The following is a 27425-nucleotide window of genomic DNA, read 5'->3' as shown; positions in this document are numbered from 1 at the left end:
CACAGGAATTATGGTATTCATATCTATTGACTACAATATCTCGGTAGCATCATGAATAAGCGTTATCCAAAGCGTTAGCATAAACTCTTGAATAAATCTTTCCCTCGCCTCAGGCACTGCTTTCGATTACATCATTCGATAGACTTCACCCCGAGAGGTCTTGCTTGATTTGCGACTAAATACAGTCGTATCCAGTGGCGTGATAGCGTAGTAGTATAATCAACAGCTGCAACACCAATGGGTTGCGGGTTCGAGTCCGACCGCTATCTCATCCGCGTAAGCGGTGTCTTGTAGAGTGGGCCGTGCTACAGTAAGTCGCAGGGTTGTAATGACTCGACTCGAGTCAGACTCGAGTCACGATTTTTTGATGTCTCGACTTGACTCGAGTCATTTTCTCAAAATAAGGAAATGACTCGACTCGACTCGAGTCAATATGTGTATTGCCTCGACGTGGACTCGAGTCATTGCGCATGACTCGAACCAAGTCATATGACTCGAGATTTAGCCGGCCAAGACCGAAATTTCATTGTAATTTCGAAGAACTGTAAAGTAACCACTCTGTTGGGATTACGACCATTGGTACTAGTACTTGAAAATGCGACCAGAAACTGTTAAAAGTTAGGAAAATTAGTATATTATAAATGTGAACCATTCGATATCACCAAACAGAGTTATAAGAGTGGCTTTAACAAGACTTTAACTGGAAACTGAGCAGTCAACACAATGACTTGAACTCGGACTCGAGTCATAATACCATGACTCGGACTCGAACCTCTGCTCGATGACTTGGACTCGGACTTGACTCAGTGGTGAATTGAAAATGACTCGACTTGACTCGAGTCAAAACCGTAAAAGTGAGAATGACTTGTGACTCGGAGCTTTGTGACTTGGTTACAACCCTGGTAAGTCGGCAATTTGGCATCTACGAAATAAAAATGAAGAAAATTGGCCTGGCGAAAATGACCATAGTAGTCGACAAACACCATGAATACAACAACAACAACAGTCGTATCCACTTAATTCGGACTCCTGATAATCCGGACAATCGCTTTATTCGACCAAAATGCTTCCAAAAGAAATCAAAGTTAAAATGGCACTCTAGAGGAAGTAGGTTGGAGTGCAAACCCATTGTTCGCTGTTCAGAATGGTCACGCTTGACTTCGGCGACTCGCTACACTACCTTATTTATTGTTTACGTCAGGTCTGCAGAGATTGTTTGGCGATCAAGATGTTAGTTTTTAGCGAATATAGGTGCTGAAAGTTGGCGTTGGTTGTTAATTAGGGATTTGCCATGTAATATTTGTTACAGCAGACCACCTCTTTTGTACTATCTATGGCAGGGGAGTCAAGGTAATAACGAGTTTGCGGTACCGCATCCTGTCATAGTTTTATTGGTAGAATAACTACATTCACATAATGGGACTCGCCAAAATGACAAATTCTGAACTGCAGTTGGAGCAATTTACGTATAACGAATCTCGCATACAGACAATAAGTACATAAAAATGCGGCCAATAATTGTGCAATTTCCGGATGTAGCTATTTTCGGTCTCGATGTAAAGATAAATACGAAGTCAGATCCTTCTTCAAAGTTCGGAGGCCGTAGTATGTAAGGGGTGAGAAGGAGAGAAAACACCATGCATTCTGCAGACTTGTACAAACTACTGGATTTTCAGGAGCGCAACTAGAACTAGAACTAGAACTACTCAATTTTTTTTTGACAAAAAAATGAAATCTGTCCCAAAAGAACCGAATTCATGTTGATTTACCAAATAATTTGGATTCACTTTCGAGCTTTTTCCATTTTGAAAATTTTTGTTTCACTTTTCGCAAGAAACATGATTATGCACATCAAATCATTTAGAGTGCCATGAAATATCATCATACGTGCCACTTTAGGCACGCGTGCCTGAGGTAGCCGATCCCTGGCGTAATCTATATTGATAATAAAGTCGATATAACACGGGTTAATGTAAGTCGGGATTATGACATAAGCACGCAGTATTTCGGCTGTGGCTGCGAGAAGACGAATTCGAAAAACCTGCCATCGAAATTACCAAAACAACACGACGATTTTAGCCACACACCGCTCGGGATAGTGACCAAGCTGCAACATTTCATACAATTGGGTGTCTTATTAGAATTACGTGTCAATGGGTTCTGGCCTTCTGGGTTGGTGTGACTAAAAAGAGTTACCGCTGTTTCTTGTTTATCATCGTTTTAAATAATTATGTGAGAAAAATGTTATATTTGTACTTTGACTCTAAATTCTTAATTGCCAAATAGTAACTCATCCAGAGGTGGCATTCGACGAAGGGCGTGGTCGGAAAATGAGATTGTGGTCAGTAATCTCGGGCGCTGACTAGTATTTACGAATTAGAAGAGTCAGGGCTGGTAGACGATCTGTGATTTACTAGGGGTTTGAACTGCTGACAACGTTTGCACTACCCTAATAGTAATTTTAGTCATTCGCGTACTGTTGAAAGCGGGCGATAGGGTCGAGGAATTTCCTCAGAGACGACGTGTCGATGGCGATAGCTGACGATAATAACATCAAACACGAATGGATTGTAGGTAGCGCTTTATGACCTTCTAAGGACAGAGATGAATTTATGTATCCTATTTAGTCGCCTAACATTTTTCATCAAATGATGAGCGTGCAGCAAGTCCCATGAATAACCTACAACGAAAGGGGATAACCGTAAATAGGGTTGTGGATTGAATATTTACTAACCCGATACCACTGCGTTTGATGCGTCACAATACCACAGCGAGTCGCCTAAGTCGAGCGTGACCATTCTGAAGGCATTTGCGTCTGCCAACTATTCGCCGAACTATGCACGTAATATACTGTAATCTATATGTGTTTTGATGTTTCGTACACATCATATGATGCTTTTGAATGATGAATGTCATATAAACTCTTCATAATAACGCTTTTTGAAGAAAAAATAACAAGTTACTATCGATGAAGCGGATGAATACATAACACAGTTTTGAGAGTTAGCACTTCATCCTGCATCCTCTATAATGGCACATTAAAAAAACACCGACTAATTGGAACAATTCTCCGCTTAATTCGGACACAGTCTCGCTATTTATATCGTTTCGTTACGTAGACATAAGCAGTGCTTTATTCGTTTTAACACAAAATGAGGGATGACGATGAAACAGAGATGATCCGTGTAGTGAAAATATGTATTTATATGTAAAAATATGTGTTTATCTGAAATAGGGAAACTATGAGACAGTTTCGCTTCATAACTGCGGAAATTCACGAATCACATCAACAGAATAGACGTCTGAGATGAAATTTCCTACTGTGCGAACTCATTTTAATTGCCAATAGCTTACAAACATATTTTTCTTTAGAGATATTTTGTTGGCGTTTGCGGACAAATTAATAAAAAAAAGTTGGAGTGGTGAGGTCAATCAGGATGAAATCGAAATGTTTGCAAAACATCTTAGAGTCGAAGTTGACAGTCACTGTCAATGAATGAACAGTCGTCGGAAATCGAAATTCTATTTCTAAATTTAAGAAATTGCTTTGATATAGTAAAAGTACCGAATTTCTGCATATCGTATGGTGTAATTTACAAAAAAGGTCAACTTGTGGCTGGTTATAGTGTTAATCACTATCCTACAGTCAATACCAATAACAGGACAGATAGCGGTTATACGATAATTCAGCTAAATTTTAACTAAAACGTGTGGAGTCGGCGGGGTCCTTAACGGTCCAAAAGCGGTCCACATCGACAACAAGGCTGAGAACCCCTGATCTAGTATAACTGAATGATAGATTTTTTTGGCTAATGCTTTTGAAGAAAATTAGCATCATCGTTCATTTATTCAAACTTGACAGGACGCCCTATTTCAGCCACTGCCGCAGCGTAAACGTACGGGTCCGTGAAAGCATTTTGATTTGTAAATATCGTTTCAGCCTTTCCTGCATGGCTTACAGCAGAGGTTTTGAACTCGCGGATAAATTTCCTAGTTTTGATGACGCCGCGGGCCGCGGCATCAATGATGGGGATGTTCAATGTACAATTTCCAAGTAGGCCTTATTTGACAGGACCTAGCAGACAGGCATTCCACAAACATTGTGAAAATGTAATTCACTATTGTACTATTCACGCTTGACACGAAAAAAATCATATTTTCAAATATTTGAAAAATATTGTTTTGTTGGCGGGTATAATTTGTTGAAATAATGAGTTATAGACATCATGAAAGAGGATGCATCACGTCATCGTAAAACTGTCGGATTATAATATTGCAGCTAGAGGACCTTTGACGTTCCGCTATTTTATGTAGGATATATTGAAATCTACTGAAGATTAATCTGATATTAGAGGATTTGAGCGGTGTAGCCTAATCCGGGTTTTGATATACTCGCGAGAAGTGGGCTATTTCTAATTTTACTGACATTGCCAAAGTCAAATTAAATCAGTTTTAGATTTTACCTTCGATTTATTGGAACATATCAATAATAACTTAACTATAAATATTATTGAGCTATAGTAATGGCATTCTCTCTTAACCTCTTTACCGACCATATCCCTTGTGCTTCCTATAAGATTTCTCGTAGCCCCCTGTCCCATTTCAACACAATTTCTGATGGTACTAATATTAAAATCAGAAACCCATTCACATAAAATCGCGCGTAGCGCGAAGACTATTTTCCATAGTTGAATAAATTGGTCACGAAAATATTCCACAACAGATAGGCCTAATTCCACAATTAATCTCCTACCCTAGTGTTGTGCTTCGTACCCCTAAGTGGTCTATCTCTATAAGGACCTGGTCAAGAACCCCTTGTATAGAAATGTCCAAGCGCCGAACAATTCATTGGTGTTACAGCTGTGGAGCGTACCTTACTCGCCACTGATAATAAAATGGATAAAGAGAACAAATAACGCCCAGCATGTAACCAACTATGCGTCACGGCGGTCACAGAATGCCAATGGTTGCAATACTGACCTGATTATATAGCTATATATTCTAGACAACGCAAGCTACGGCCTTTTGATATATTACTATTCCCCGTGACAGTTTTATAGATTGTTTCGCCCGTAGGATTACCAAGTCACCGTTCCGAGTCGCAAGCCCTTCTCTGATTTCAACGTTTGACACGACTCAACTAAAGCGATTTTTCTTTAATCACCCAGTCAATCTGAAATCGAGTAATTTTACAAACCATATCACAACTTTCCATCACGAATCTTCGACGGATCGTGTTTTATCATCATGAACTAGAGATGTGACGTAATAGCTGATCTTCTACCGCATGGTAGATTTTAAAAGTGATGTGATAGTGAAGTATGTTGAGAGTGATTTTTATAGTAGTTTTAGGGTGAACTTAAAGTTCTTATATCTAAAAAGATATATGACACATGAATACATTGTAGAATACTTGCAATTTAAATCCGTCGCAGGTCGCACAAAATATTCTCGTGGGCCGCGTGTTTGAGACCTCTGGCTTACCGCAATATTTGAAGAAATACTGTAGTGCTTTAATCCTGAATGTGCCTATTACACAACACTACAATATTCAGTAACTGTTCAATCGCTTGATATCAGATATTGTGCATACAATTAGGCTGAATGCATAACTCTCCTACGTTTCATGCGATCAGTGCCAATTACTGCAGTATAGCGCGCCTGCAATTTATTTATAACGCAACAATGAACCATTTTTACCGCATTGCCTGCCTACATGTACGACCACGGCGTCCTATAAACTTTATCTTGCATTACATCGAATTAATAAGTCGCAGGGCAGTTTATCTACCGACCATTGCAATGGCGTGTTTGTAAAATGAACTGCACCATTTAGGCTTTGACACGCTTTCCTGTTGTTGGACTGATGATCTCACGTCGAGTAGCCTAGATCAGAAGCGGCAACATACGGCCCGCAGAGAGTTTCTACCGTGAAAGTGAAATTATAATATGAAACTACAATTGGATAGTATATTCATATTGAAATGAGCCCGAATATTTTCGGCTGACACTCGTCAGGGGTAATCGTCAGCAACTAGTAGAGAATAGGAAAGAACATTGTATGTAAACAATGGTAGTAAACGTGCATCACGCTTGGTGAAAAGCTCGCCCATGACTCATCCGCTCAAGCTTGATGCTCAGCGATCAAAGGCCAGAAACTCCGCCATTGGCAAACATTTGTTGGATAGTCCCTCTTGTGCAAAAAATAATCGAGACAATAATCTTGGCGTCATCGGAAGGGGCCGCTCACACTTTCATCTGTGTGCCTTGGAGCGGACCTTTATCAAAATACATCAGCCCAAGCTTTGTCTAGAAAAAGAGCTCGTCTACCATCTTAAAATAATACATTGAACGCTCTCTTATTTGGGATAACATTCCAAGTAGATGATGTCATATTCTGTGATACGATTGTTGATATACAATGTTCTTTCCAATTCTCTACTAGTTGCTGACGATTACCCCTGACGAGTGTCAGCCGAAAATATTCGGGTACATTTCAATATGAATATGCTATTGAATTGTATGTTGAAGTTCTGTACCCTCAAGAAGCTCTTTAATCTAAAAGTATTGACAAATTTTATGCGTCACAAAAGGAATCCAAGAGTGCCAACCTGGGATAGATGGACATGAAACTAGTTGCTCTGATCGGGTGTATAGTATATAGCAGTGGTTCTCAACCGCCGGTCCGCGACGACTGTTCTGCCGGTCCGCCAGACATTTTGTAATTTTATACTTCAATTGCAAAATAAAATAATTTGAAGGCTTCTTAATTGATAAAAGACGCGACGCATCACATTTAAAACTGAATAAAAACGTCCCCATTTTATTCGTACTACGCATTTCGTAGTACGTCTGGTGGAAGTGGGGAATGAGCAAAGATGTTTGTCCCGACTCCGAAACGCTTCTTTTGTCGATATTATCGAATAGAAGAATAACATTCAAGATGGTGTATTCCACGGGTTCTCAACCTAGCGGTCGCGACCCCGACGGGTCAGTTAGCTTATTCTACGGAGTCGCGAAGACAGAAATGGAATAGCAATGGCCATTACAAGAATGCCATTGAACCGGGTGCTATCGGCAGTTCATTTCTGAATATTTTAGTTCATTTTGCAAACTATAAATGACCTCTGCAAAATGCGAACTCGGCAAACAAGGTATCATCAGATCAGTCGAAGCGTCGTGCTGAAGCGCCACCCACTATAACATAAGGTTGGTGTCTGGCCACCTCTATTAAAATTACAATGTCGTGAGCCTAGAAATCAATGGGATGGTAATTTTCCTTCCTGGAAAACTACAAGCGACCGATAGCGCTATGAGTTAACATAGTGGTTCTTAAACCGGGTTCCGAGGTTCATTTGGGGTCCGTCAGACAATTATTTGGACCGCGAAGCACGTTCCGATAAATTCAAACTATCTAGAAATAACTAATTCTTGGAATATAACAAAATTCAGGAAAATTATTGTTAAATCAAACTCGATGGTGATTAATCAACTTAAAGTGGAATATTTTGGTGCAAAATTATTCAATTTTAAATTTTAGTCTCGCCACGCGCGCTTTAGTGTCACTATGCATTTCTCGATTTTATGGCGCGTATGCCCACCCAGGAACAAAATACGCATAAATTTGAAGAATTGAAATATAAAGAATATTCCTGCATTTGCAATTATGCGAGCATCATTTAAGGCCGCTGAAATACTTTAATCAAGGGGCGCGTAAAGAGCTTCTGCATTGTCGGCATTTCGGCGCTGAACGATTCCGCGCCAGGACACACCAAGACATAAAGCGGTTTGGCCAACGCGCGACTTCACGAAAGTGCGCTGGCAAAAAGATCACTGGCGGCATGTTGGCCGGAACCTTCGATATTGATATGTTCAGGCACGGAAATAGTCGACACCTAATAGTCCTAATCTAAGCCGCGCGCGGTACAAATGCTACCAGCGAAGGAAAATAATTATCCCAGTGTTAAAATGCGACTTGAAAAATGAATATTTTTCCTTTATTTTAGTCTGTTGCGTGTGAGCGACTCCTATATTACTCGAGTAGCTACAATCATTACCTGGGTTCACGAGATAACAACATGCTTCAACAAATGAATTACTGTAGCCTAATATTTACAAAATTTACTCCTTAAAAAATTTCGCGATTCACGCGACAAGAAACTAGCTGTACACTGATTTTCATAACACTGGTTGGTGCTTATACTAAGCCGAAAAAAACAAGTTTCACATATGCTGTTTGCTAATTCGGCTCGTTCGTGAATCGCGTAGTAATACCGTTTATGAATTGGGTGTATAAAGGGTAGTGTTGAAATTACTGGAAGCGGTAAGAGGGGTCTGAAGGATTCTTTCCCGGGAATTAAGTTGATCGCCCTATGACGACCAAGACCACCGTTTTGGGGTGTTTTGTGTTAATTGAGTAAGGGACCGTGAGTCATACCAAAGATTGCTAAGGGACCGTTTCGTGAAGTTTTCCCATAAGTGTAAGAAACACGGAGTTAACAGAACAACCAAACACGCTGAGCGCGGTCGGGAAACTTATAGATTGTTGTCTGCATTTCACGCGACGCAAAATTTCAGGGAGCAGTACTCGACTACTTTGATTCGATATAGATAGAAATCGTTCAAAAACAACGATATATTGGTATATAGTGTTGGACGGGGAACGAGATTGACACGTCCAAAATTGCATAATTGCTATTACTCTGCACATGGTCGTCAGCTTTCCATATTGACCAGGCGTAGGTTTGGGCGGGGTGCTCACCATTTTTTGTGGTCAGCACGCCAAATTGAGAGGTGGGGTCGTGGAACATTTTCAAATCGGAATTAGGTGTCTCGAGGTCGCGACCATAAAAAGCTTGAGAATCCCTGGTGTAGCCGGTTAATGCACGGCCTTCGCCCTTCGACACACTACCACAGAATTTCATGAACGCCGTCATGAATACAAATGAAACCCTCAAAATGTCAATCTCCAGTAGCATTCTTGCAAAATATGGTTGCATGCTTTTATCGCAACTGCATTTCGGGTTTATTCAATTTTTGAAGATCCACCGGTCCGCCGACTATTTCTTGAAGTTTTACCGGTCCGCGAGCTCAAAAAGGTTGAGAACCACTGGTATATAGTATATATATTTTCGACCGTGAACATTAACGAGACAAGGCCACGTTCAAATATAACTGATGTTAGCGTGCAGTCTTCACTAAGGGTTTCTACGTACAACATGCAGCCAGCGTCCAAAGAACTTGTTGACAACTCTGATCCGCCACAGATGTTCGATTGACTTCAACAGCTACTGGTAATAAACTCATTAAACAGGTTTCTGTTCTGGACTGGTGTCCAGTCCATGCTTTAAACTTAATGGTCTCATTAAATACGATTTATTCCTAATGCAAGTGGATAAATGCGAATAATGTATATACCATGTAATCCGGCCCGCCAAGTGCTTCATTTCCCATATCCGGCCCTCCGACCGGAGAAGTTGCCCGCCCCTGCTATAGATCGTGGAGGCATAGTCCTATATATAACTAATTGGTGATGTAACTAAGCTTGCTGATCCATAGGAAAAGTTTGCCTAGTTCGTATTCGCACCGCCTTTGTGCTACAAACTTTGTAATATTCCGAACTCTACCGATTTAGCTTGAGCACCCTCTGCAGAACAAAATCTAATCCATCAAGACGTGGCTGTTACGATGTTCCTTCTGCAGCCTAATTTATGCTTAATTAGACTGTTGAAACTTAGTACTCTTCATGTCCAAGGATATTTGTGATAATAAAGATAATTTGGCATTATTTCAGTCAGTTCGCCAATGTTGTACGATTGCCCTAAGAGCCATCCCGCAGTTGGCAACCCGGGCCGATATAACTGTATGTTAATCCTGAATCTTATTCAAGTTGTAATTATTCAAGAAGGTGTAAGTGTTGGCTTTGTTGTCAAAGCCAACACAAAGATACCGCAAATTGTTCTTGAAAGATATGTTGATTTGTGTACTGCATAGATAAGAAGGGAATAAAGCCTAAGCCAATCCATAAATAACCGTCATCAATTACTCGGATTGTGTGGGTTTGTATGGCAATGTATTCCTGAGTTTAACGCCCACCGTACCATGCAATACTCGGATTGTGTGGGTTTATATAGCAATGCATTCCTGAGTTTACCGCCCACCGTACCATGCCATCGGCTAACATACCTTACTACGGTGAAGCATCTTTTCGAATGATGTCAGAAAATGAATTAAAGGTGCTAGTGCAGCTTCACTATTTTGTGCGTTCTAAATGCGAACACATTTACATCGCGATGACGTAACATTTCGACTTAGTGAAAAATTGATATTGGTGCGAGTGAATATTGTTCTTGGATTCGCCCTTTAAGCTTCGACGGAAATCATTGCTCGGTACCCCTGGAAACAACGAACACCTTGAGAACAACGGGAATGCTATACCTGTGCTTTTTCGACTGAGTGATTTTGGTACTTGATAATAAATAATACGATACGCTCTGTAGTTCCAAGAAGCTCTTCGAATACAAAAGTGATAAGTTTCTTCATTTTCATTTTGTTTAATAAATTCCGGCTGGTTGGTGCGAATGGAATTTCTTTTTTAAAAAAGGTGCGAATGGAGCCCAAAAAGGTTGAAAAGCACTGCACTGCATATGTGTGTAACACCATAATATTTGATGATGAATTGCGGGACGTCATTTGGAAATGCTATACCACCAATTTTAGTGACTCGTGCTTTAGCTAACACATATGTTTACGTTTACCCCAATTCCATTCGCCATTTTCATGGGGACTATTGGAAAGCATGATCTTTTAATATTTGAGTGAGATCCAAATTCGATGTATCTACCCATATCCCAATGAAGAGCAGTTATTGATGTTGCTGTTTGTGATGTTTTACTACTATAGTCATTTACAACTTGGCCGATATCACTTTTTATGTTTCTCGAGCTACCTTCTTGTAATATGGCCCACTTCCGTTGGCTTTTATAAGCTACCGCATTCGTAAGCTACTACATTACAATTCAGCCAGGGAACATTTCCACACGTGTATGAGACAAACAAGTGGCAGTTCGTTAAGATAAACCAGTTTATTAAATTGAATAAAATGATTTTGTAAATGTTGCGATGATTATCCTCCAAGCATGGCTTATATAGCCTACGAGCAAACTATGCTAAAGTTACAACAGAGATTTCCGACAAGTTGGCCATGACCTACCCTAGGGGGCCATGAGTATTTTCAGGACACAAGAAAAAATTAAAAGAAATTTATTATCTGTAATTTTACCTCACTATAACAGAAGAAAAATATTTAAATCTAGAAAACAAGAAAATACGGTGACACAAAAATTGTCCATTCACTGTGTGTCGTTATTTCTTAAGATAAAGCAACCCAGTGGTTAGTGGCTTAGGTATTCATTATGCCATGCGGTTGCCTCTTTCCATCACCAAAACAACAATTATTACATATATACGGTGCAAAAATAACCTCAACTATCACATCAATTGAATATCTAATAACTAACTAATGCACTATCAAGTTTATTCTATGTTGCGTTTATACAATTTGAACACTTATTCTTTGAATTTCTGTACACAACATTTTTTAAATAAAAGAATTAAAATAACGTTTCTTTTTTGTTGTTCAAAATGAAATAAAAAATAAAACATATTTATAACCCTATGATTCGCAAAAGGACTTATCGTACTGCTCCGATTCCGCAAGTTATTCTGTATCGAAAATGTCAAAATAAGTGTTTAGGGGTGAATGCTTCATAATAACGCAATAGCATGTGACCAAATGACAAAAAAGCACCACTTTCCAACACACCGCTATCTTATCCATCCGCTGGTAGTTACAAGGGATGGATGATGCAAGTTTGATGCTTTGTAAGTTTCCAGTGTCCTTCAACAAGCTTCCTTTGAAATACATTCCCTGATACTTAGAGGCTAATAGACATTTAATTTTGATATCAACTTGAATTGCCTGCAGTTGATTGGGATGAACAAACTTTCACTTGTTCTCGGGTAGCTTTTTACCGCAGTAAAGTACTTTACTTGTCTGGCGTCTCTCAGTACTTCACCAACTTTTGGATGTAATATTAAAAAGCTAACAGCTTCCTTGTACGACAGGGAAAGAGTAAATTCTACAGGATCAAAGGGTGATAGAGCGTCCAGGCATTGAAAATGCCGAGTCGGAAGATATTGACATTACAGTGTAACGCTGATGGGTGCTGTGACGAGAATGTTTCTGATACGACAAAGGTATAGTCCTGTATCGTCATGAAAAACCCCACAAACACGAATACGCAATTTACATTATTTGCTGTGTCGTTTGATAAAAACAACTGAACAGTCGATAACTTTTTCATATGCGCACGATGTCCATGTATCCCCCTGGACTGCCTTGATCTGCTCTTTAGTCTTCAATTTTGAAAACGTCACAACTCTCGGCATCTAGGTTCCTTGTGCTTTCTCGATCCAGGATTGGGAGATCTTCACTTGCATTGATGATTATTGAGCTTTGCATTGACTGCAATGCCCATGAGCTTGCGCTTATTCACAATTGTACACTGTACAGTTTGTTTGGATATTTTACAGCCGAATGAGTCTCTTTGTACATCGTCGACTCGCTGTTAGCAGACCTCACTCGTAGTCTGAATACCTCCAGTACCCGTTTTCGCATCTGCAAAGTAAAGCAGAATTCATTTCTGGAGCATGGGTTGGCAATCACGTATGTAGGTGATACCACGAATAGTGAACTGGAATAGTATGTAACAGCCTGATAATATACATCACGAAGAAGTTTCAAAAATTCGATACTTTTATTATATCGCGATCATACATATAACACACGTTTATTCGTTTCCTCGTCAAACGAACACAGGTTATATATTTGTTGGGATTCTAGCTATAGAAAGCTTTACTAATCTAGAAGCTGGCAGTGTTGGGATGACTCGAGTCATGACTTGACTCGGAGCTTCAAAAATGTGCATTGACTCGTGACTCGGAGCAAAATTTACGAGTCAATTTCAAGTCATCAAGTAAACGGTGTCGAATAAATCACCGTATCTTGTGTATGTTCTGATTGTTCGAGATACACCGGTGTCACTTGTCAGAACAACCAATCATTCACTGATTGTACGTTACAAAGGTTCCACTATTGTTAGATCACAAAAAATTGACCGCAAAGTAGAAAATTACCCTAAATAGCAATGTGTCTCTGTTTCTTAGACGGCTCAATGTTTACGTTACCCAGTGCTCATGCTCACATTTACCAATCTTCTTGTATGATTTAAATCGAACGAATATATTGTGTGCGTTTATATTCTCACGGATATGTAGATGGGTAGTGTAGGCTATGTACCATATCAATTTGTTTCAACTTCTCAAAGATTCGTGTTAGGTCCTAAATTTTGGCTGATAAGAACTGACTGTAGTATGTAGCTGTACAGTTAATCACGTACTTTATTAGCTGTTCTACCTGTGCGTGAGCGATACACCATCTTTTTGCATGTATATTTAATTGGATATTTGTTATTTGATTAAAATAAATGATTGATCAATCTGTCTCTCATACAGCTAGCAAAATGTAATGACTTTGAATCATAACTCATACTTCGAAAATTCAATTTGACTTGAATTGTGACTTGACTCGTGACTTGACTTGACTTGACTCGAGTCACCTCCTAAAAACGAATGACTTGACTTGACTCGAGTCACCTTCAAAAATCGATTGACTTGACTTGACTCGATTCAAAATCTGCAATGACTCGAGATGACTCGTGACTCGAAGGTAGTGACTTGATCCCAACACTGGAAGCTGGTCGCGACTCCCGACTATCCAGGTCTACTCTGAAGACTCTGTCGATGCGCACCGCGGTTTACAGATTATGAAGTAATTTAATGTCCAACTGAAGTTCGCACCAATTTAAATGATGCGGTCGCGGATGGTTTACAACTGGTCACCTCGCTTGGCCAGGGGTGGTCAAACCTCTCGAATGAACTGCACATGTGAGTACACTTCAAAAATGATGTTGCAAAAAGTGTACGCAAGGGAAAGGCGAAACATAGCAAACTATGTATTTACACTTACAAACATCTTGACACTGCTCCACGAGTCAATATATTATTGGAAGTGTTACGGAAAGGCACACGAGTAAATTATGTTCAACGGGAAATCCGTCACGTCGTCTGTCACTCAATAATTTATTTAATGTCGCAAGTTAGGTCCTTCAGATTTGAAAATGGAATATCATGAAGAAGAAGCGGTTAATTTAAGTCAGTTGATTTAATGTGACAGTAGATTTGATCAAAATTACGTCATTGGTCGTTAAACTGCCTATATGATTATATGTAAGCTGTCCCCCCTTCAACTGACAGCGCCGCAAAGTCTTATAAGTTTCATGATGCTAATAACCGCGTTCTTTGAGTACGGTAGTAACAGTATATTGCTTGAAGTTCTAATTGATCGAGTTTCCTTATATTCAAATTATAATACGACACAGCAGTAGCACGAATAAGATATTGACTCAACAAGATCGGTAGATACAGTGGGGAACGCCTGGTGGGCCAATTACTATTGACAAACTGTACCCGATGATAGCTAAATCCAGAAAGGTTCTCTCAGATCAGAACAAGAAGCGTCGTCAAGCATACGCCATCTAGCGAATACAAGTAATGGCTCCTAAATTATGGAACCTCCTAAAATTAACATGAAATGCCCGCAGTCGTATTGGTCGTATCTGAAAGTGTTCAAATATAGGCCATAAGCATAGGCTAGATGCAGTTTACTATGCGCGACCGCACCTAGTGTGCTCCATTTCATTGATTTATTCATTCATACTAAATAGACAAACCCGATTCCTGATGCCGTTTACCACCCATTTGAAATACATTAGGCGTGCCCCGTCATGATTAAGGCTAACACAAGATTTAAGACTATACTATCTACGTTTCGGAGAATATCTACCTTACAACATCACGTTGCAACTTGTGTCACGTAATATTATATCCACGACATGCTTATGGATGCCACAGCAATGATTTATTTAAAAACACAGATATATAATAGGGTCACCATATTTTGGAAATGTGAAAAGAGGACTTGCAAAACGGAAAAAAAATCATGAGAAAATGTTAAATTTTACCCACCTCGTGGTCGGTTGACTAAACAAAAAAAGGTAAACTTTCCAGCTTAAGTCCCGAAATACAGTTTTTCTTTCACGTTATCAGTTGGCTGACTAAACAAAAAAAAGGTAAACCTTCCGGCTCAGTTCCCGACATACCCGCCGGAGCGTTACTTCGGTGCTGATTTACTGTAACTCAAAAAAGAGGACAAAATCTCAAAAATTAGCACATTTGGGGCGTCTTGCGAGGACACTTTCAGAAAAGTCAAAAAAGAGGACAAGGCGGAGGTATGGTAACCCTAATGTATACGAGGACTAGGAAAGATAGCATTTATTGCGCCCTGTAATCGGCGCTACTCCAAGTGCCCCATTCAACTCGAACTTACAACGGTCACCAACAATGTATGACGTTCGATCAGACCTTAGTATTGGTTGCTTGAGGTCAATTGAATGATGTTCTTTGTCTGCACGTTGTATTTGTAGGATATATTTAAATCAGAATGGTATATACCTTGGTATTCATAGCCACATAGATAACGGGACTGGTGATGAAGGATAATTTCGCAAAGAAAGACAGCGCAGTGTCCATGAAAATTGGCGTCTGAAAAGCAAGTAAGTCGTGTTAGCAGGCAACATTATAAGTCAGCTAAATGGAAGAAAGCATCGATACGATTGAAATTGTTCGTCAGTCGAAATGTACAGCTTTCATATTTTCTGGCAAATGGGCCGAATATTATTTATGGATATGCCATATAACACCGTTTTACGAATAGCAAGCCATTTTCGATTTCCGAGATATAAGTAATTTTGTGGTTAACGTTATTCCAAATTTTCGATACTAAAGTAGTTACAAGAACTGGATGTAACTAAATGTTCCAGCGCATCGAGGCGAACTGGCTGAATTTCATCAATGTTAAGAGTCACCCTAAAAAGCAGACGCCGTCTCATAAATGGTACTTATGATGCGACTCTTCCATTTTGCGACGGGAAATCTGAAATGGGAAATTGCTGCAATTATATAAATTAACACGATGCAGGAATGTTACCTGCCGACTTCAAAATTGATCATTACACATTTCGAAAGTAAAACAGTCATGCTAACCGGTCCGTCGAACTAACAAAATTTCGCAAGACGGATCAATAGAGCCGATCTGACCTGGCTGAATCCAACCAGTTCAAGATAGCCATACCTTATAGTTTGGCTTGATCATGGTCAGCATAGCGACGCAGCCGTATGGACACCAGCAGACCAGAAACGCGACCATGATCACGAACACCATCTTCGCCGCTTCTGGTAGGGCATCTTTGGACGCTTTGGACGACTTTGTTTGCTGTTCAAAGATGCGGAAAATAATAGCCGGTCAACCCTACTAAATGATGACCAGTGTATCCTTCGACAACATCACTCTTACTGTAAAATTTTATTTGACTTACTGTTCATTTGAGTGACAATGCCGAAGAACATAATCGAGTGGCAAATAATTCAGGCTGAGGCCAGTTTCAATTGCGCAACGTTGCAGGTGATCATCATTTGATTTACGAATAATTCAACTTTGGTTAGGACAGGATTTATACTCGGAGATTACAGCGGAACGTGCCAAAGTCTCGCTCTAAACCAATATCCAATGTCTTTGCCACAGAACAGTATTCGTTCGCTCCATCGTTTATCATTCAAACGATTTAATGTCCTACACTTAGTATTATATACCTAAAATCTATTGTATTTATGTCACTGAAATGAGTTGTCGCCCTATTCATATATCATCCAGTTGATATACACCCCTAGCCACAACTACAGAACTTATTACGACGATATACTTTTGTTTAGGTTTGCATTTAAAACAAACGGTGTTTTAAAATACTCTGTTAAATCATGTTTTAAACAGTGTTTTAAACTAGGGCCTTTAAAAAATTGTGTCACTTTTAAGTTGTAAAATTATGCCATAATTGTGTAAATGCTTTTCGAAAAAAACAAACATATTGTTTGAACCTACGGACAATTATCACCCGATATAGCTGGCGTATATGCGGGATGGTTGGAATCCTCAAAATATTCGGTTCAACAGCCATGGTACAGATATTTCTTCAAAGTAGCTATATTTACCCTATATCTTCAATTGTCAATGTCAATCCACTATGACGTCACAATTAAATATTCATGACGTCATGGCCTAAAAAAGTTTTAAACAATGGCCTTGATTTAAACCTGTCTGTTTTAAATTGGTTTTTTGTTTTAAATGCAACCCTACGTATGTAGATGCGACTCTATACCGATATTTGTATACCTGTCTTACTTCGTAGATGATCGAACCGTAACAATACGAGAGAAATATCAGTGGCACGACGAAACAGCAAACCATATACAGCGTATATTGGACAATCTTCTTATCAACAGAATTCCAAACAATTCCGCAGTCCGACTTCATTTTGTCGGATCCGTATCCACCACTGCCGACAAGCACGCCATTCCATATGGCGGACCAAATCCAGACGAAGAAAATTCCTGGAACACGATATTTACCCATCTGATGTATCCGTCGACAATTATCTGTTACCAAGCCAAATCCAGAGCTCAAATCAACAGAATGGCCGTCTGAGATGAAATATCCTACTGGGCAGATCATTTTACCGACAAGATAGCGTAATGGTGAAGAGTCCGGCTTCTTGCTCGGTAGATCGTGGGTTTATAGATAACTAACCTACGCAGGTTAGTTATCGATAGTGGGTTCGATCCCCGGCCGGGTCAGACCAAAGACCTGACTAGTAACACTGGTATACATGACTTTCCGGATGGCGCTCATGCATTGGGATAGCATGGAGGGGTGGTGCAAGACCTTGAAAGCCGTAAAAGGCTATATCTGTACCTTCCTTGTCCAGCGGCATATGCACATCATAAACACATGGTATGCATATGCACAGATTGTGCGTATGTATATTATGAGTCGGTGTATATGCCGCAGAAACATCGAGGACAAAAACAAACTACGTTCTTCCATCCTTCCTTCCTTCCATTTTAATTACTAAATTGCCCACTGATACAAATATTTTGCTGTTTAAAGATTTTAATTGGGGATCGTGGGGAAGAAAAGTTAGATGAGTAAGGTCAATAACGGTGACTTCGAAATGCTTACAACAATCCATTTTTTCCTGTTTGTTTGTCTGTTTTGAGGTATTTATGGTGTTTGTCGACTACTATGGTCATTTACACCAGGCTAATATTCTTCATATTTATTCCGTAACAGCCGACTTTTAGCACGATCAGCTTCTAGGCTTTTTTAAGACACCGCTTACGCGGATTAGGAGACAAGGAGGAGCCTAGGTAAACCTCCAACACTTCCTCCTCCAACACTGTGATAGATAGCGATTTTCCCGTAATAATTTCAAGATAAGCTGCCAGATAAAAAAAAATTGTTTGTCCATTTTGGTGTCATATTTGTTGCGATCATACCGATATGTGTAGTCGGACGCGTTCCGCGTTATTATTATAGTCCTTATAGTCCTTAAATTCGCTAATTAACCGATATATTCGGACTGGATAATTGCGTTAGCGATGTTTAACTATGATGTGACTAAAATTAAGAATTCAGGGCAATAACTAAATTTTCAAAACCGACCACGATGCAGCTAACAAGCGAGACCAGTTGAAAAAAAATTTCAAAAGGTGATGATAACACTCTAGAGAGGATTTATATCTGAGACTGAAAATTGTCAATCGGCTCGTCACGAATTTCTCTTCATAACAGCTATTTCAACTTCCGAGTGACAGCAAGTTGGCTTGCCTAGTAGGGGAGTCACCTACTTTCGAAAAATGCAGTATATACTTCTGGTTTAATTGTGCTATTTTTAGGAATTGGAACAACGCCAAGTTTATTTGCATGACTTATGATTCTTGACAGCACCCCGAAGACGAAGTAATCGATTGTCACTTTGCTAATATGACCTATTTACTTTCCGAAGGCCGCTACAAAAGCAGAACTCAACACAGTAGGCTGTACACCAGAGCAACTTACCCGAGTCATCATGCTATCTTGAGGTCAGCGACAGGGACTCGAAAGGCAACAATCATGTTTACTGGAATCAACTTACCCAGTTGCACACGACTTCCAATGGTTTATATCGATAATCTATAGTCTTCATGGTTACGTAATCGATGTTATGCTGCTCACCTGAGATCACGTGACGTCGCCGAAGAGAGAAATGCCTGGACTTGCATATGACGATATAATGTGCAATGGACAACACCGTAATCGTCCATAGATTTGCGACCCCTATAAATATTTTGGATGGTTTAGTTTGGTATGCTGGTAAGACAAAATTTATAGCGTCAACCCATACCAGATCGAATTGGTGATGAGTGACGAAATTGGATGAGAGAATAAGTATAACTCATCTGAATCTCGAATCGTCCTTTCATCCAAGATCTTCGTATGATATTGCTATTTACTATTTCACGTTTCTATTACCTTGTACGATCAATTTACATTTACAACCCTATAGCGCCGACATGCATGCATTGGCATAAACACGGGGTGTCAATTTACGACCCAAGAGGCACATTGTCTTGGCACGCATAAAACTAGAAAAGGCTTCAACGCAACTTACTTAGCATATAACCGCTTCAACACTAAAAATGGCGAATATGTGATTCAGCGTTGCGCAAAATGATTTAAATCTTATTACTCGATATTAGCCACTGAATCACTAGATATACATCCCAAATTAAAACTCCGATAATAATTTAAAGCTTTCCAATGTTTTCATGACACAAAATTCATAAGATCGTGCGCGCACAAACGAGTTAAAGTAACGGTTCGCAATTAAAGACTACATAAAATTTCTGTGGTGGGCTTGGGAGCTGTGATTTTCTGCAATAAAAATGAGATTGAGACCACGGCGAGCAAAAATTGTTTTTCGCCACCGTAAACAATCGTTGGATAGCATGAGATAGAACAGTCCTTTTTGAGCACTATGCGTACTTTTTATGCAAAAAAACATCGTTCGCACTATAACCTACCGAAAATGATTAACTGCAAGCCAATAGCAGCTCAAGGGAACATAAATGAAGGGCATGATTAAGAGCCGAGATAATAAAGTTATCTGATCCGGGAGAATGCTAATCATGTGATTATACACTGCTAATCGGGTCGCATTTTAGGCGGAGATAATGAAGTTGGCTGATCCGGAGAAATGCTAATCGCGTGAATAAATACTGCTAATCGCGACGCCAAGAAGTTGGAAAAGGTTACGCGCGATGGTTAGTCGTCTAATCGATATGTCCCGAGTTTTCAATCAAGTGGCGTTATCCGTTACATCATAATGCGAAAACGCGTAATAGGCTGGCAGTTGTCGATTTGTTGAATGAAACAGCATCCTGCTGATAACCATACTGCCACTGTAATAGGTACAATTATCATCATCGCCAAACGAAAGTCGTGTCAAATTAGTACGGTACAGCTAAGAAACGGATTATAGAATATTGATATCGCTCTGCAATCGCGGGTACTTAATTCGTTGATTGTTTGGTGAAGCCATTACCTAGTTGACAATCGGTAGGTCATTATCGGAAATATTTTTGCGTAGGAATGGTACGCAGTTATCGATAGTTTAATCCGGTTTGTTAAATCATGAGATTAACACCAACTTTATGCGCTGCGATTTACCGATTTCCTTAATCCTGGGTTGATAAATCCTGACGAACGGGATAATCGATTTCATTGCTAATCCAACTTTATTATCTCCGCCCTAAAAATTGGGTTCATCATTTTTCTCTAAGGTTGCATGTGTAGACCCTACCGTCTATTCAGATTGCAAGGCTGGCGCTATACATCGGTGGCAACCATTTCGGCAACTAGGCATATCAATATCGAAGGTTTTGACCCACCAGCGACGGTCAATATTGGCTAAAGTTTTATCATCACCGATCATTCTGGTACCGCGCTTTGCACATCCGCATGTCGGCGTAAACGACATACCTTTATGTCACACGAAATCACGCGAAGAAATATTTTTTTGCAGGAAATTAAAGAAGTATTACATACATGTTAAAATATCGCTCTGGTGCCGTCGCGACCCAAAATTACAGTCTTCGTGTCGCAAAGAAAAACTTTGGGATTGACTGTACCTAAATTTGCTATTAAGTTTATTTAGATCATTCCACGTCAGAAAAATTACGAAATATATGCACGATTTCATCAGCACCACGTTTTTCATCCTCGATGGAATTTTTGTTCCATGCACGTCCGTATCATCCAACAGTTTGAAAAGCAAAGATGTAGAACACCAATAAAATTATAGAAAAATAATATTTGGATAGCTATTGGTTGTCGAGAAAAGTCATTGAACATACATAGTCCGTAGGTATTCAATGCTACCAAGTAGCAATGATGCAACCACCTAAATGTGTGGATTTGTGTGAACTTCAACGCACGGCGTCACAATGCCAATTGAAACACAGATCGCTTTACTGCATGTTATTGTTATTGTTATTGCAGAAGAGAGTGACGCATTTCGCCAGTAACGCCAGGTGCTACACGGACTAGAAGATGCGAGCGGTAGACAAAATTAGCGACAATTATTTTTGCAAAAACTAATTTCGAGAATTTACCGATCGGAAGACCGCTACTATTGACACACAATGCGGGCCAGTACAGATTGACAAATATCTGACACACGACAGAACGACTCCGCGTCACGAAATAACATTCCGGAGACAGTCGTTGAATTTTCATTGTTGCAGCGATCATTTTCGGTTGCATATATTTTATGTGTAAAGCACGTATAGCCGTGACGGAAGGGAACTAATTCTATCATTTACAACCAAAATCAGGTGTGCTATTGCAAGCAAAATTCTCGAGAATATTAGGGTGTTTTGCTAATTAGTGCTCACTTTTTTGTCTAATGTTATTTTTCTCTGTCATCGACGTGCATGGAGCGGTATTAAGTTGAAGTACAAGAATTTTCTATAAAAATGTTACCATCATTGTATAATTATAATATTTCACCAACTTATTCACCGGGTAAGATGAGTTATGGGAGTTTTATTGAAAATGCCAACCTTGGAATTGAAGATGTCAGCATACCGAAGACGAGCATGAACCGAACGTGCATAGCATCGCTACTACTAAATATTTCCTTATGGCAGGAGTCATCCACACGCGGCCGGCGAGGTCATATTTTGTCACCCGCCAGCTGATTTAGAAATTCGGAAGAACGACAAGTAAAGTATTTTGAAATACTAAATTTTATTTTTGTTCCAAAAGGTTGTTGTTGTTGTCCCAAAATAAGCTATTCGTCTGTGCCAAATATCAATATTCCTCACTAGCTGAAACGGCTTCGACGCTGCCAACGGCATGCCATCGAGGGAGGATCTGCCGATATCAATTGGCATATTGCCTCGAAGTTTAATGACCCAGACAATGCCAAGACCAAGACGCAAAGAAAACGGCATAGGGCTTTCCCACATATGATAAAGCTTTAGGAGGAGACAATCTTTCTGCTATACAGCTATAGTAACGTATCTCGCCAGCCCCAATATTGATTCCTTAGTGTTTATTCGATGAAAACTGTTGTCAGGTATCGTGCGCAGCTCATATTTCAAAATAAAACGATAGTGATTATCACGATGTTTCTTGTTGTATTTGTACTACTTTTATAAATGTACTACAGTCGCCAATGTTGAGGAGCACATCAGCGCTGTATTGGCGTAAAGTTTTAAAAACGTGGTTGCTAAACTTGTTGCTTTTTTCTCAATATTGCATTCTTGCGCCCCGCGGCCATTGCGAAATTGGAAAAGTGAACCACAACCCGCTTTGAGTTGGCGTCCCCTGCCTTAAGGGTTTATCTGTCCATATATATATCGGTAACACCCACCTAACATTCCACAGGTGAAAACGTAAATCATACAACCCAAATTTCCGAAAATCTGCTCCCCGAGCGCGTTTACCGGGATGACCAAGCACGCGCTCGCAGTCGTGCCGAGTAGGTTCGATACGCACAGGTTTAAGATGAGGTAGTTCAGCGGTGTGCGAAGGCTCTGTAATGGTGAGGATAATGGCGAGTAGAATGGGTGTCGACATTTGGGCATATCGCGCATTAATAACGCATAAGTGGTCAAATTATAGTCAGCTTCGCTACTCTGGTCGAAGTGGAGGTATGGGTTTCCAATAGGTAGACTCTTTTCGAATAGAGCGTCTTTCCACCCGTGTACCACTCCTAATATGCGGATGTGAATATACACCCATTCTACACGAAACCACAAATTATACTGCGGTATAAATCGAGTACAACATTTTAATCCAGATTATATACATGCAGGTACGGAAGTACGGAGGTATGTACGTAGTCACGAAGGATTTATAATCGCTATATAATTATGAGTTAGGTTCAGACGAAGGTATGAAATGAATGTGCTGATATGACCCCATGTGACTTCGACAACATATTCACGCGCCGTGATTGAGACAGTTGATTATCCTGTAGTGGTTGTGGTTCAGACCTCACATTTTCAAAATACCCAAATCTCTACATCAAATATTGGATGGTAATAATTAAGCATTTATTAGTCAGTACAGACTCACTTCGATTGGGGTAGGCTGTATGTGGATTATAAAGTATTTTTTATGTAGTTCAAAAACCAGTCACAAATCTTGAATCTAATACAAAGAGTTGTTGTCGCTGACACAAAGCAAATGACTAAAACTATTTTTCTTCATCGATATATCTCTCGTCTTGCAAAAGTGAGAGAAGCACTTCGGGTTCTATAACGGCGGAAAAATCGAATCCATCAGGTTCAATGATAAATTGCAAGAATTGCAGAAAACAGAGTTTCTTTCATCCCGGCAATGGACGATAATCTGTGAATTCTGTGTTACAGACATACTGCTCGCATTGAATTATTAAGGAAAAAGCTTTTGGTTGATTTACCGAAGTTAAAACAGACAAGATTCTGTTTAACAGCCGAGTTTTAAAATATTAACTGTCTTCATTATCATGGGCGGTAAATTAACCACTTTGGAAGAGACATTCACGTTAGGGTCGTCCAAAATTTGGAAAATCTTACAAATCCTCCGTTGTAATGTCTTGTTCTATAGATTATTGATAAAAAAACGACACTAGGCCTAAAAGAAGCTCACAGGAAGGCGGTTAAGATTTCGTGCAAAGCGTTTGAAAGTAGCTGCCGAATAATGGGCGTGCCACCGACCATGGAACGGCGAGAATACTAGTAATCACGAAGCCACGGCTCTTGATTGGCTAATCGGCTATGCTCCAATGACCACGACAGTAGCTGCTTGCTGATTAGGTGATCAAGGAGTCTGCTAACGGCGGCGATTGTGAAAGCGCATTGAATGTAGGTTGACAGATAATGATTTAGGATTGATTCAGGGTATGTTGAGGTACGAAATACATGACTAACAAACAACAGCTGCTTCACAAAAAGTGGCGACGGATTCCCAGTTTGAGAATTGGTATATCATTATTGAATACAAATATAAAGCTTAACAACGGCACTATAATTTCTGTGATCTTATTGGGCTCAGGTTGTAGTACATAGTTGAAGTTTTGAATGCTGTAAGGATTGGCTGAATCAGCGGGTTATACTTGGCACTTATCAGATGCTCACATAAAATTGTATTCACTTGCAAGTGTTGTCAAAGTCCCTAATGATGACGTAGAAAAGAAGTGTAAATGTAAGCACATAATATGTTTGATATAATATACCAACTATGCTGGATACTATGCACTATGCAGCATTTTCTGTGCTTACCTTTACCCCCCTTTTCTGCACGATTATTAAGGACTTAATTGCCATATCATTAACATATCATATCCAGCATAGTATGTGCTTACTTTTACACCTCTTTTCTGCGTCATCATTAAGGACCTTGACAACACTTGCAAGTGAATACATTTTGATATGAGCATCTGATAAGTGCCAAGCAAAACCCGCTGATTCAGCCGATCCTTAGAGCATTCAAAACTTCAACCATGTACTACAACCTGAGCCCAATAAGATCACAGAAATTATAGTGTCGTTGTTAAGCTTTATATTTGTATTCAAAAATGATATATCCTTTCTGAAACTAGGAATCTTTCGCCACTTGCTTAAGCGCCTATGCTTTCCCTCGTTGAAAACAAGGCATATAGGCTACGGCGGTATCCTTCACTATAAAGCGGTCATGCTTCAGACGTTTTTGTGAAGCAGCTGTTGTTTGTTCATCATGTATCTCGTACCTCAACATACTCTGAATCAATCTTAAATCATTATCTGTCAACCTACATACAATGCGCTTTCACAATCGCCGCCGTTAGCAGACTCCTTGATCACCTAATCAGCAAGCTGCTGCTGTCGCGGTCATTGAAGCATAGCCGATTAGCCAATCAAGAGCCGTGGTTTCGTGATTACTGGTATTCTCGCCGTTCCATGGTCGGTGGCACGCCCATTCTTCGGCAGCTACTTTCTAACGCTTTGCACGAAATCTTAACGGCCTTCCTCTGAGCTTCTTTTAGACCCAGTGTCGTTTTTTTTATCAATAATCTATAAAATAAGACATTACAACGGAGGATTTGTAAGATTTTCCAAATTTTGGACAACCCTAATTCACATTTCAAAATTAAAATTTCGGAACAGAGGCATCCTTATTCCCGATTGTTAGATAACTTGCTAAGATAGCCCTAATAAAATGTGGGGTTGTAGCGCAGCGTTGTGGTACCACCGGCGAATTGGATCATTGATCAGTAAAACTGACAAATTGTTGTCAGCAGGTCACATCTTAGTCGTTCATTTTATCATCCCGGTTCTCGAACACAATTGATTCTGAGCAATTGAGGTATGGCGATGCCACATTGATATAAGAGTATTACTTCATACCTATTGCCAAAACACTGTTGCCTTACCACCGGATGATGGCCGAAAACTGCAGGCTTTAAAATTCCCGCTGAATATTTGTTTTATCGTCTTCAAATACCAGAATATCTTAGGAACCACGATTTAAACTATACTGAGCCTAGCACCGACCACGGTTTCAATCTTATTATGACATTGCGAGATGTTGGTGTCTAACGTTTGACGGTTCATAGGCCAACTATACTTCCGTTTTCCAAATCGCGTGGTTACAGAGGCTGAGATCCGATAATACCATCCACTTTTCTAATAGGAGAATCTCAAGTATTAATGTTTTATGCAGCTTGAAAATTGTTTGTAGATATAATTTTAGTAACGCCAGGCAGAAACACTTTACTTACCTTATTTTTGTAGAAGGCAATAATAACAACACCATTCATTAGTGTACCAGAAATTGTAACCAGCGATATGTAAGCTATGATTCCAGCCCGCATCCAAACAGGAGCTTGATATTCCTCGTACTCGTGGAAGCTTTCGTTCATAGTGCTGGCAAAGCATTGATCCGACATATACGCACCGTATAAATTGTGTTATGGTCAAGGGGCTGTGTTATGCCCGATATATATATGTTTGCTGAAAATCATAGCTTACAATTAAAATCGGGTATGATTAGTGTTATAAAAACTCACACAACAAGCAAATATCTTTCAGCTAGATTAGCTCTCGCGTACTCGGGTATAATTATTGGTGCTATTGTATAAAAGTCTAGTGGCGCTTATAAGCACCAGAATGGTTTGGTGTACGACAGTCTGCATTACCACCTGTAAGAAAATGCCTCGGAAATTAATCCACGTGCCCATTACATATAATAATTATAGGAAAATAGGACATACGATCACAGAGTATAGAGCACAGCAGGATAATAGTTCAAGTTACAATAAGAGATTATGAGTTGCCAATGGAACACTACGATCATAACATGATTCAATCATTAGTTCAACGGTTAGTAACCGAATAATTCAATCTTCTCAGTGATCAAAACATGTTTGCTAATGAGGAAGAGGTGCCGCTGACCGTATAAACACCGCACACTGTGATTGCAATCAACAATATCCATAATACAGTGTGTAGGCCGTAGGGATATCGATTATATCATTCCGATATAGCTACATATTGATAGGTACATATAGTTATCACTTCAATTTACATTTTGACTGGTGAATGCATTCATTATATACGATATGAATCCTCATAATAATAGGCCTACTACTAATCTCAAACTCATTGTAAAACCAAATTCCATTGACACGACAACGGGTTTAGCCAGCAGGTATCCCAGTTCCGTGTCATCCTCGTTGGATAGAGCAGTTTAAAAATTATGCGGATAGCGAAACACAAGTATAATGCACTATTTTTCCGCAAGAGTTTGGCGTTAGATCTATCGGTATTATCGGTATTACCAT

At 39.7% G+C, this 27425-nt stretch overlaps 1 protein-coding gene across 2 annotated transcripts; it reads right to left on the bottom strand.

The window, feature by feature from the left end:
* Window positions 1–12535: 12535 nt before the first annotated feature.
* On the bottom strand, window positions 12536–26606 carry LOC145458586 (green-sensitive opsin-2-like). Of its 2 annotated transcripts, none has more exons than XM_080337002.1 (7): window positions 26364–26606; window positions 22992–23154; window positions 19289–19390; window positions 17408–17625; window positions 16313–16453; window positions 15634–15723; window positions 12536–12679 (listed from the first exon to the last, which is right to left on the bottom strand). In XM_080337002.1, exons 1-7 carry the CDS (start codon window positions 26529–26531, stop codon window positions 12554–12556), a joined length of 1008 nt encoding a protein of 335 aa, XP_080193128.1. In that variant the 5' UTR covers window positions 26532–26606; the 3' UTR covers window positions 12536–12553. The 2 variants fall into 2 exon arrangements, with proteins under 2 accessions (XP_080193128.1, XP_080193136.1); XM_080337010.1 differs by having other exon boundaries at window positions 23028–23154.
* Between the last annotated feature and the right edge of the window lie 819 nt (window positions 26607–27425).

Source organism: Botryllus schlosseri, chromosome 2, assembly GCF_051294905.1.
Source record: "Botryllus schlosseri isolate E-star chromosome 2, Bs_hap1, whole genome shotgun sequence".
In the NCBI taxonomy this organism is placed as follows: domain Eukaryota; kingdom Metazoa; phylum Chordata; class Ascidiacea; order Stolidobranchia; family Styelidae; genus Botryllus; species Botryllus schlosseri.
The sequence above is the reverse complement of the archived record's forward strand: the minus strand, read 5'-3'. Positions and strand labels throughout refer to the sequence as shown.

Excerpts from the sequence above, each read along its gene's own strand:
- LOC145458586 (XM_080337002.1), bottom strand. The coding sequence starts at position 26,531 with ATGTCGGATCAATGCTTTGCCAGCACTATGAACGAAAGCTTCCACGAG. Across the intron at positions 17,626-19,288 it reads GCGACGTCACGTGATCTCAG|GAATTTTCTTCGTCTGGATT; the intron begins GTGAGCAGCATA and ends ATCGTGTTCCAG. Across the intron at positions 16,454-17,407 it reads TCATCTACGAAGTAAGACAG|CAAACAAAGTCGTCCAAAGC; the intron begins GTATACAAATAT and ends ATCTTTGAACAG.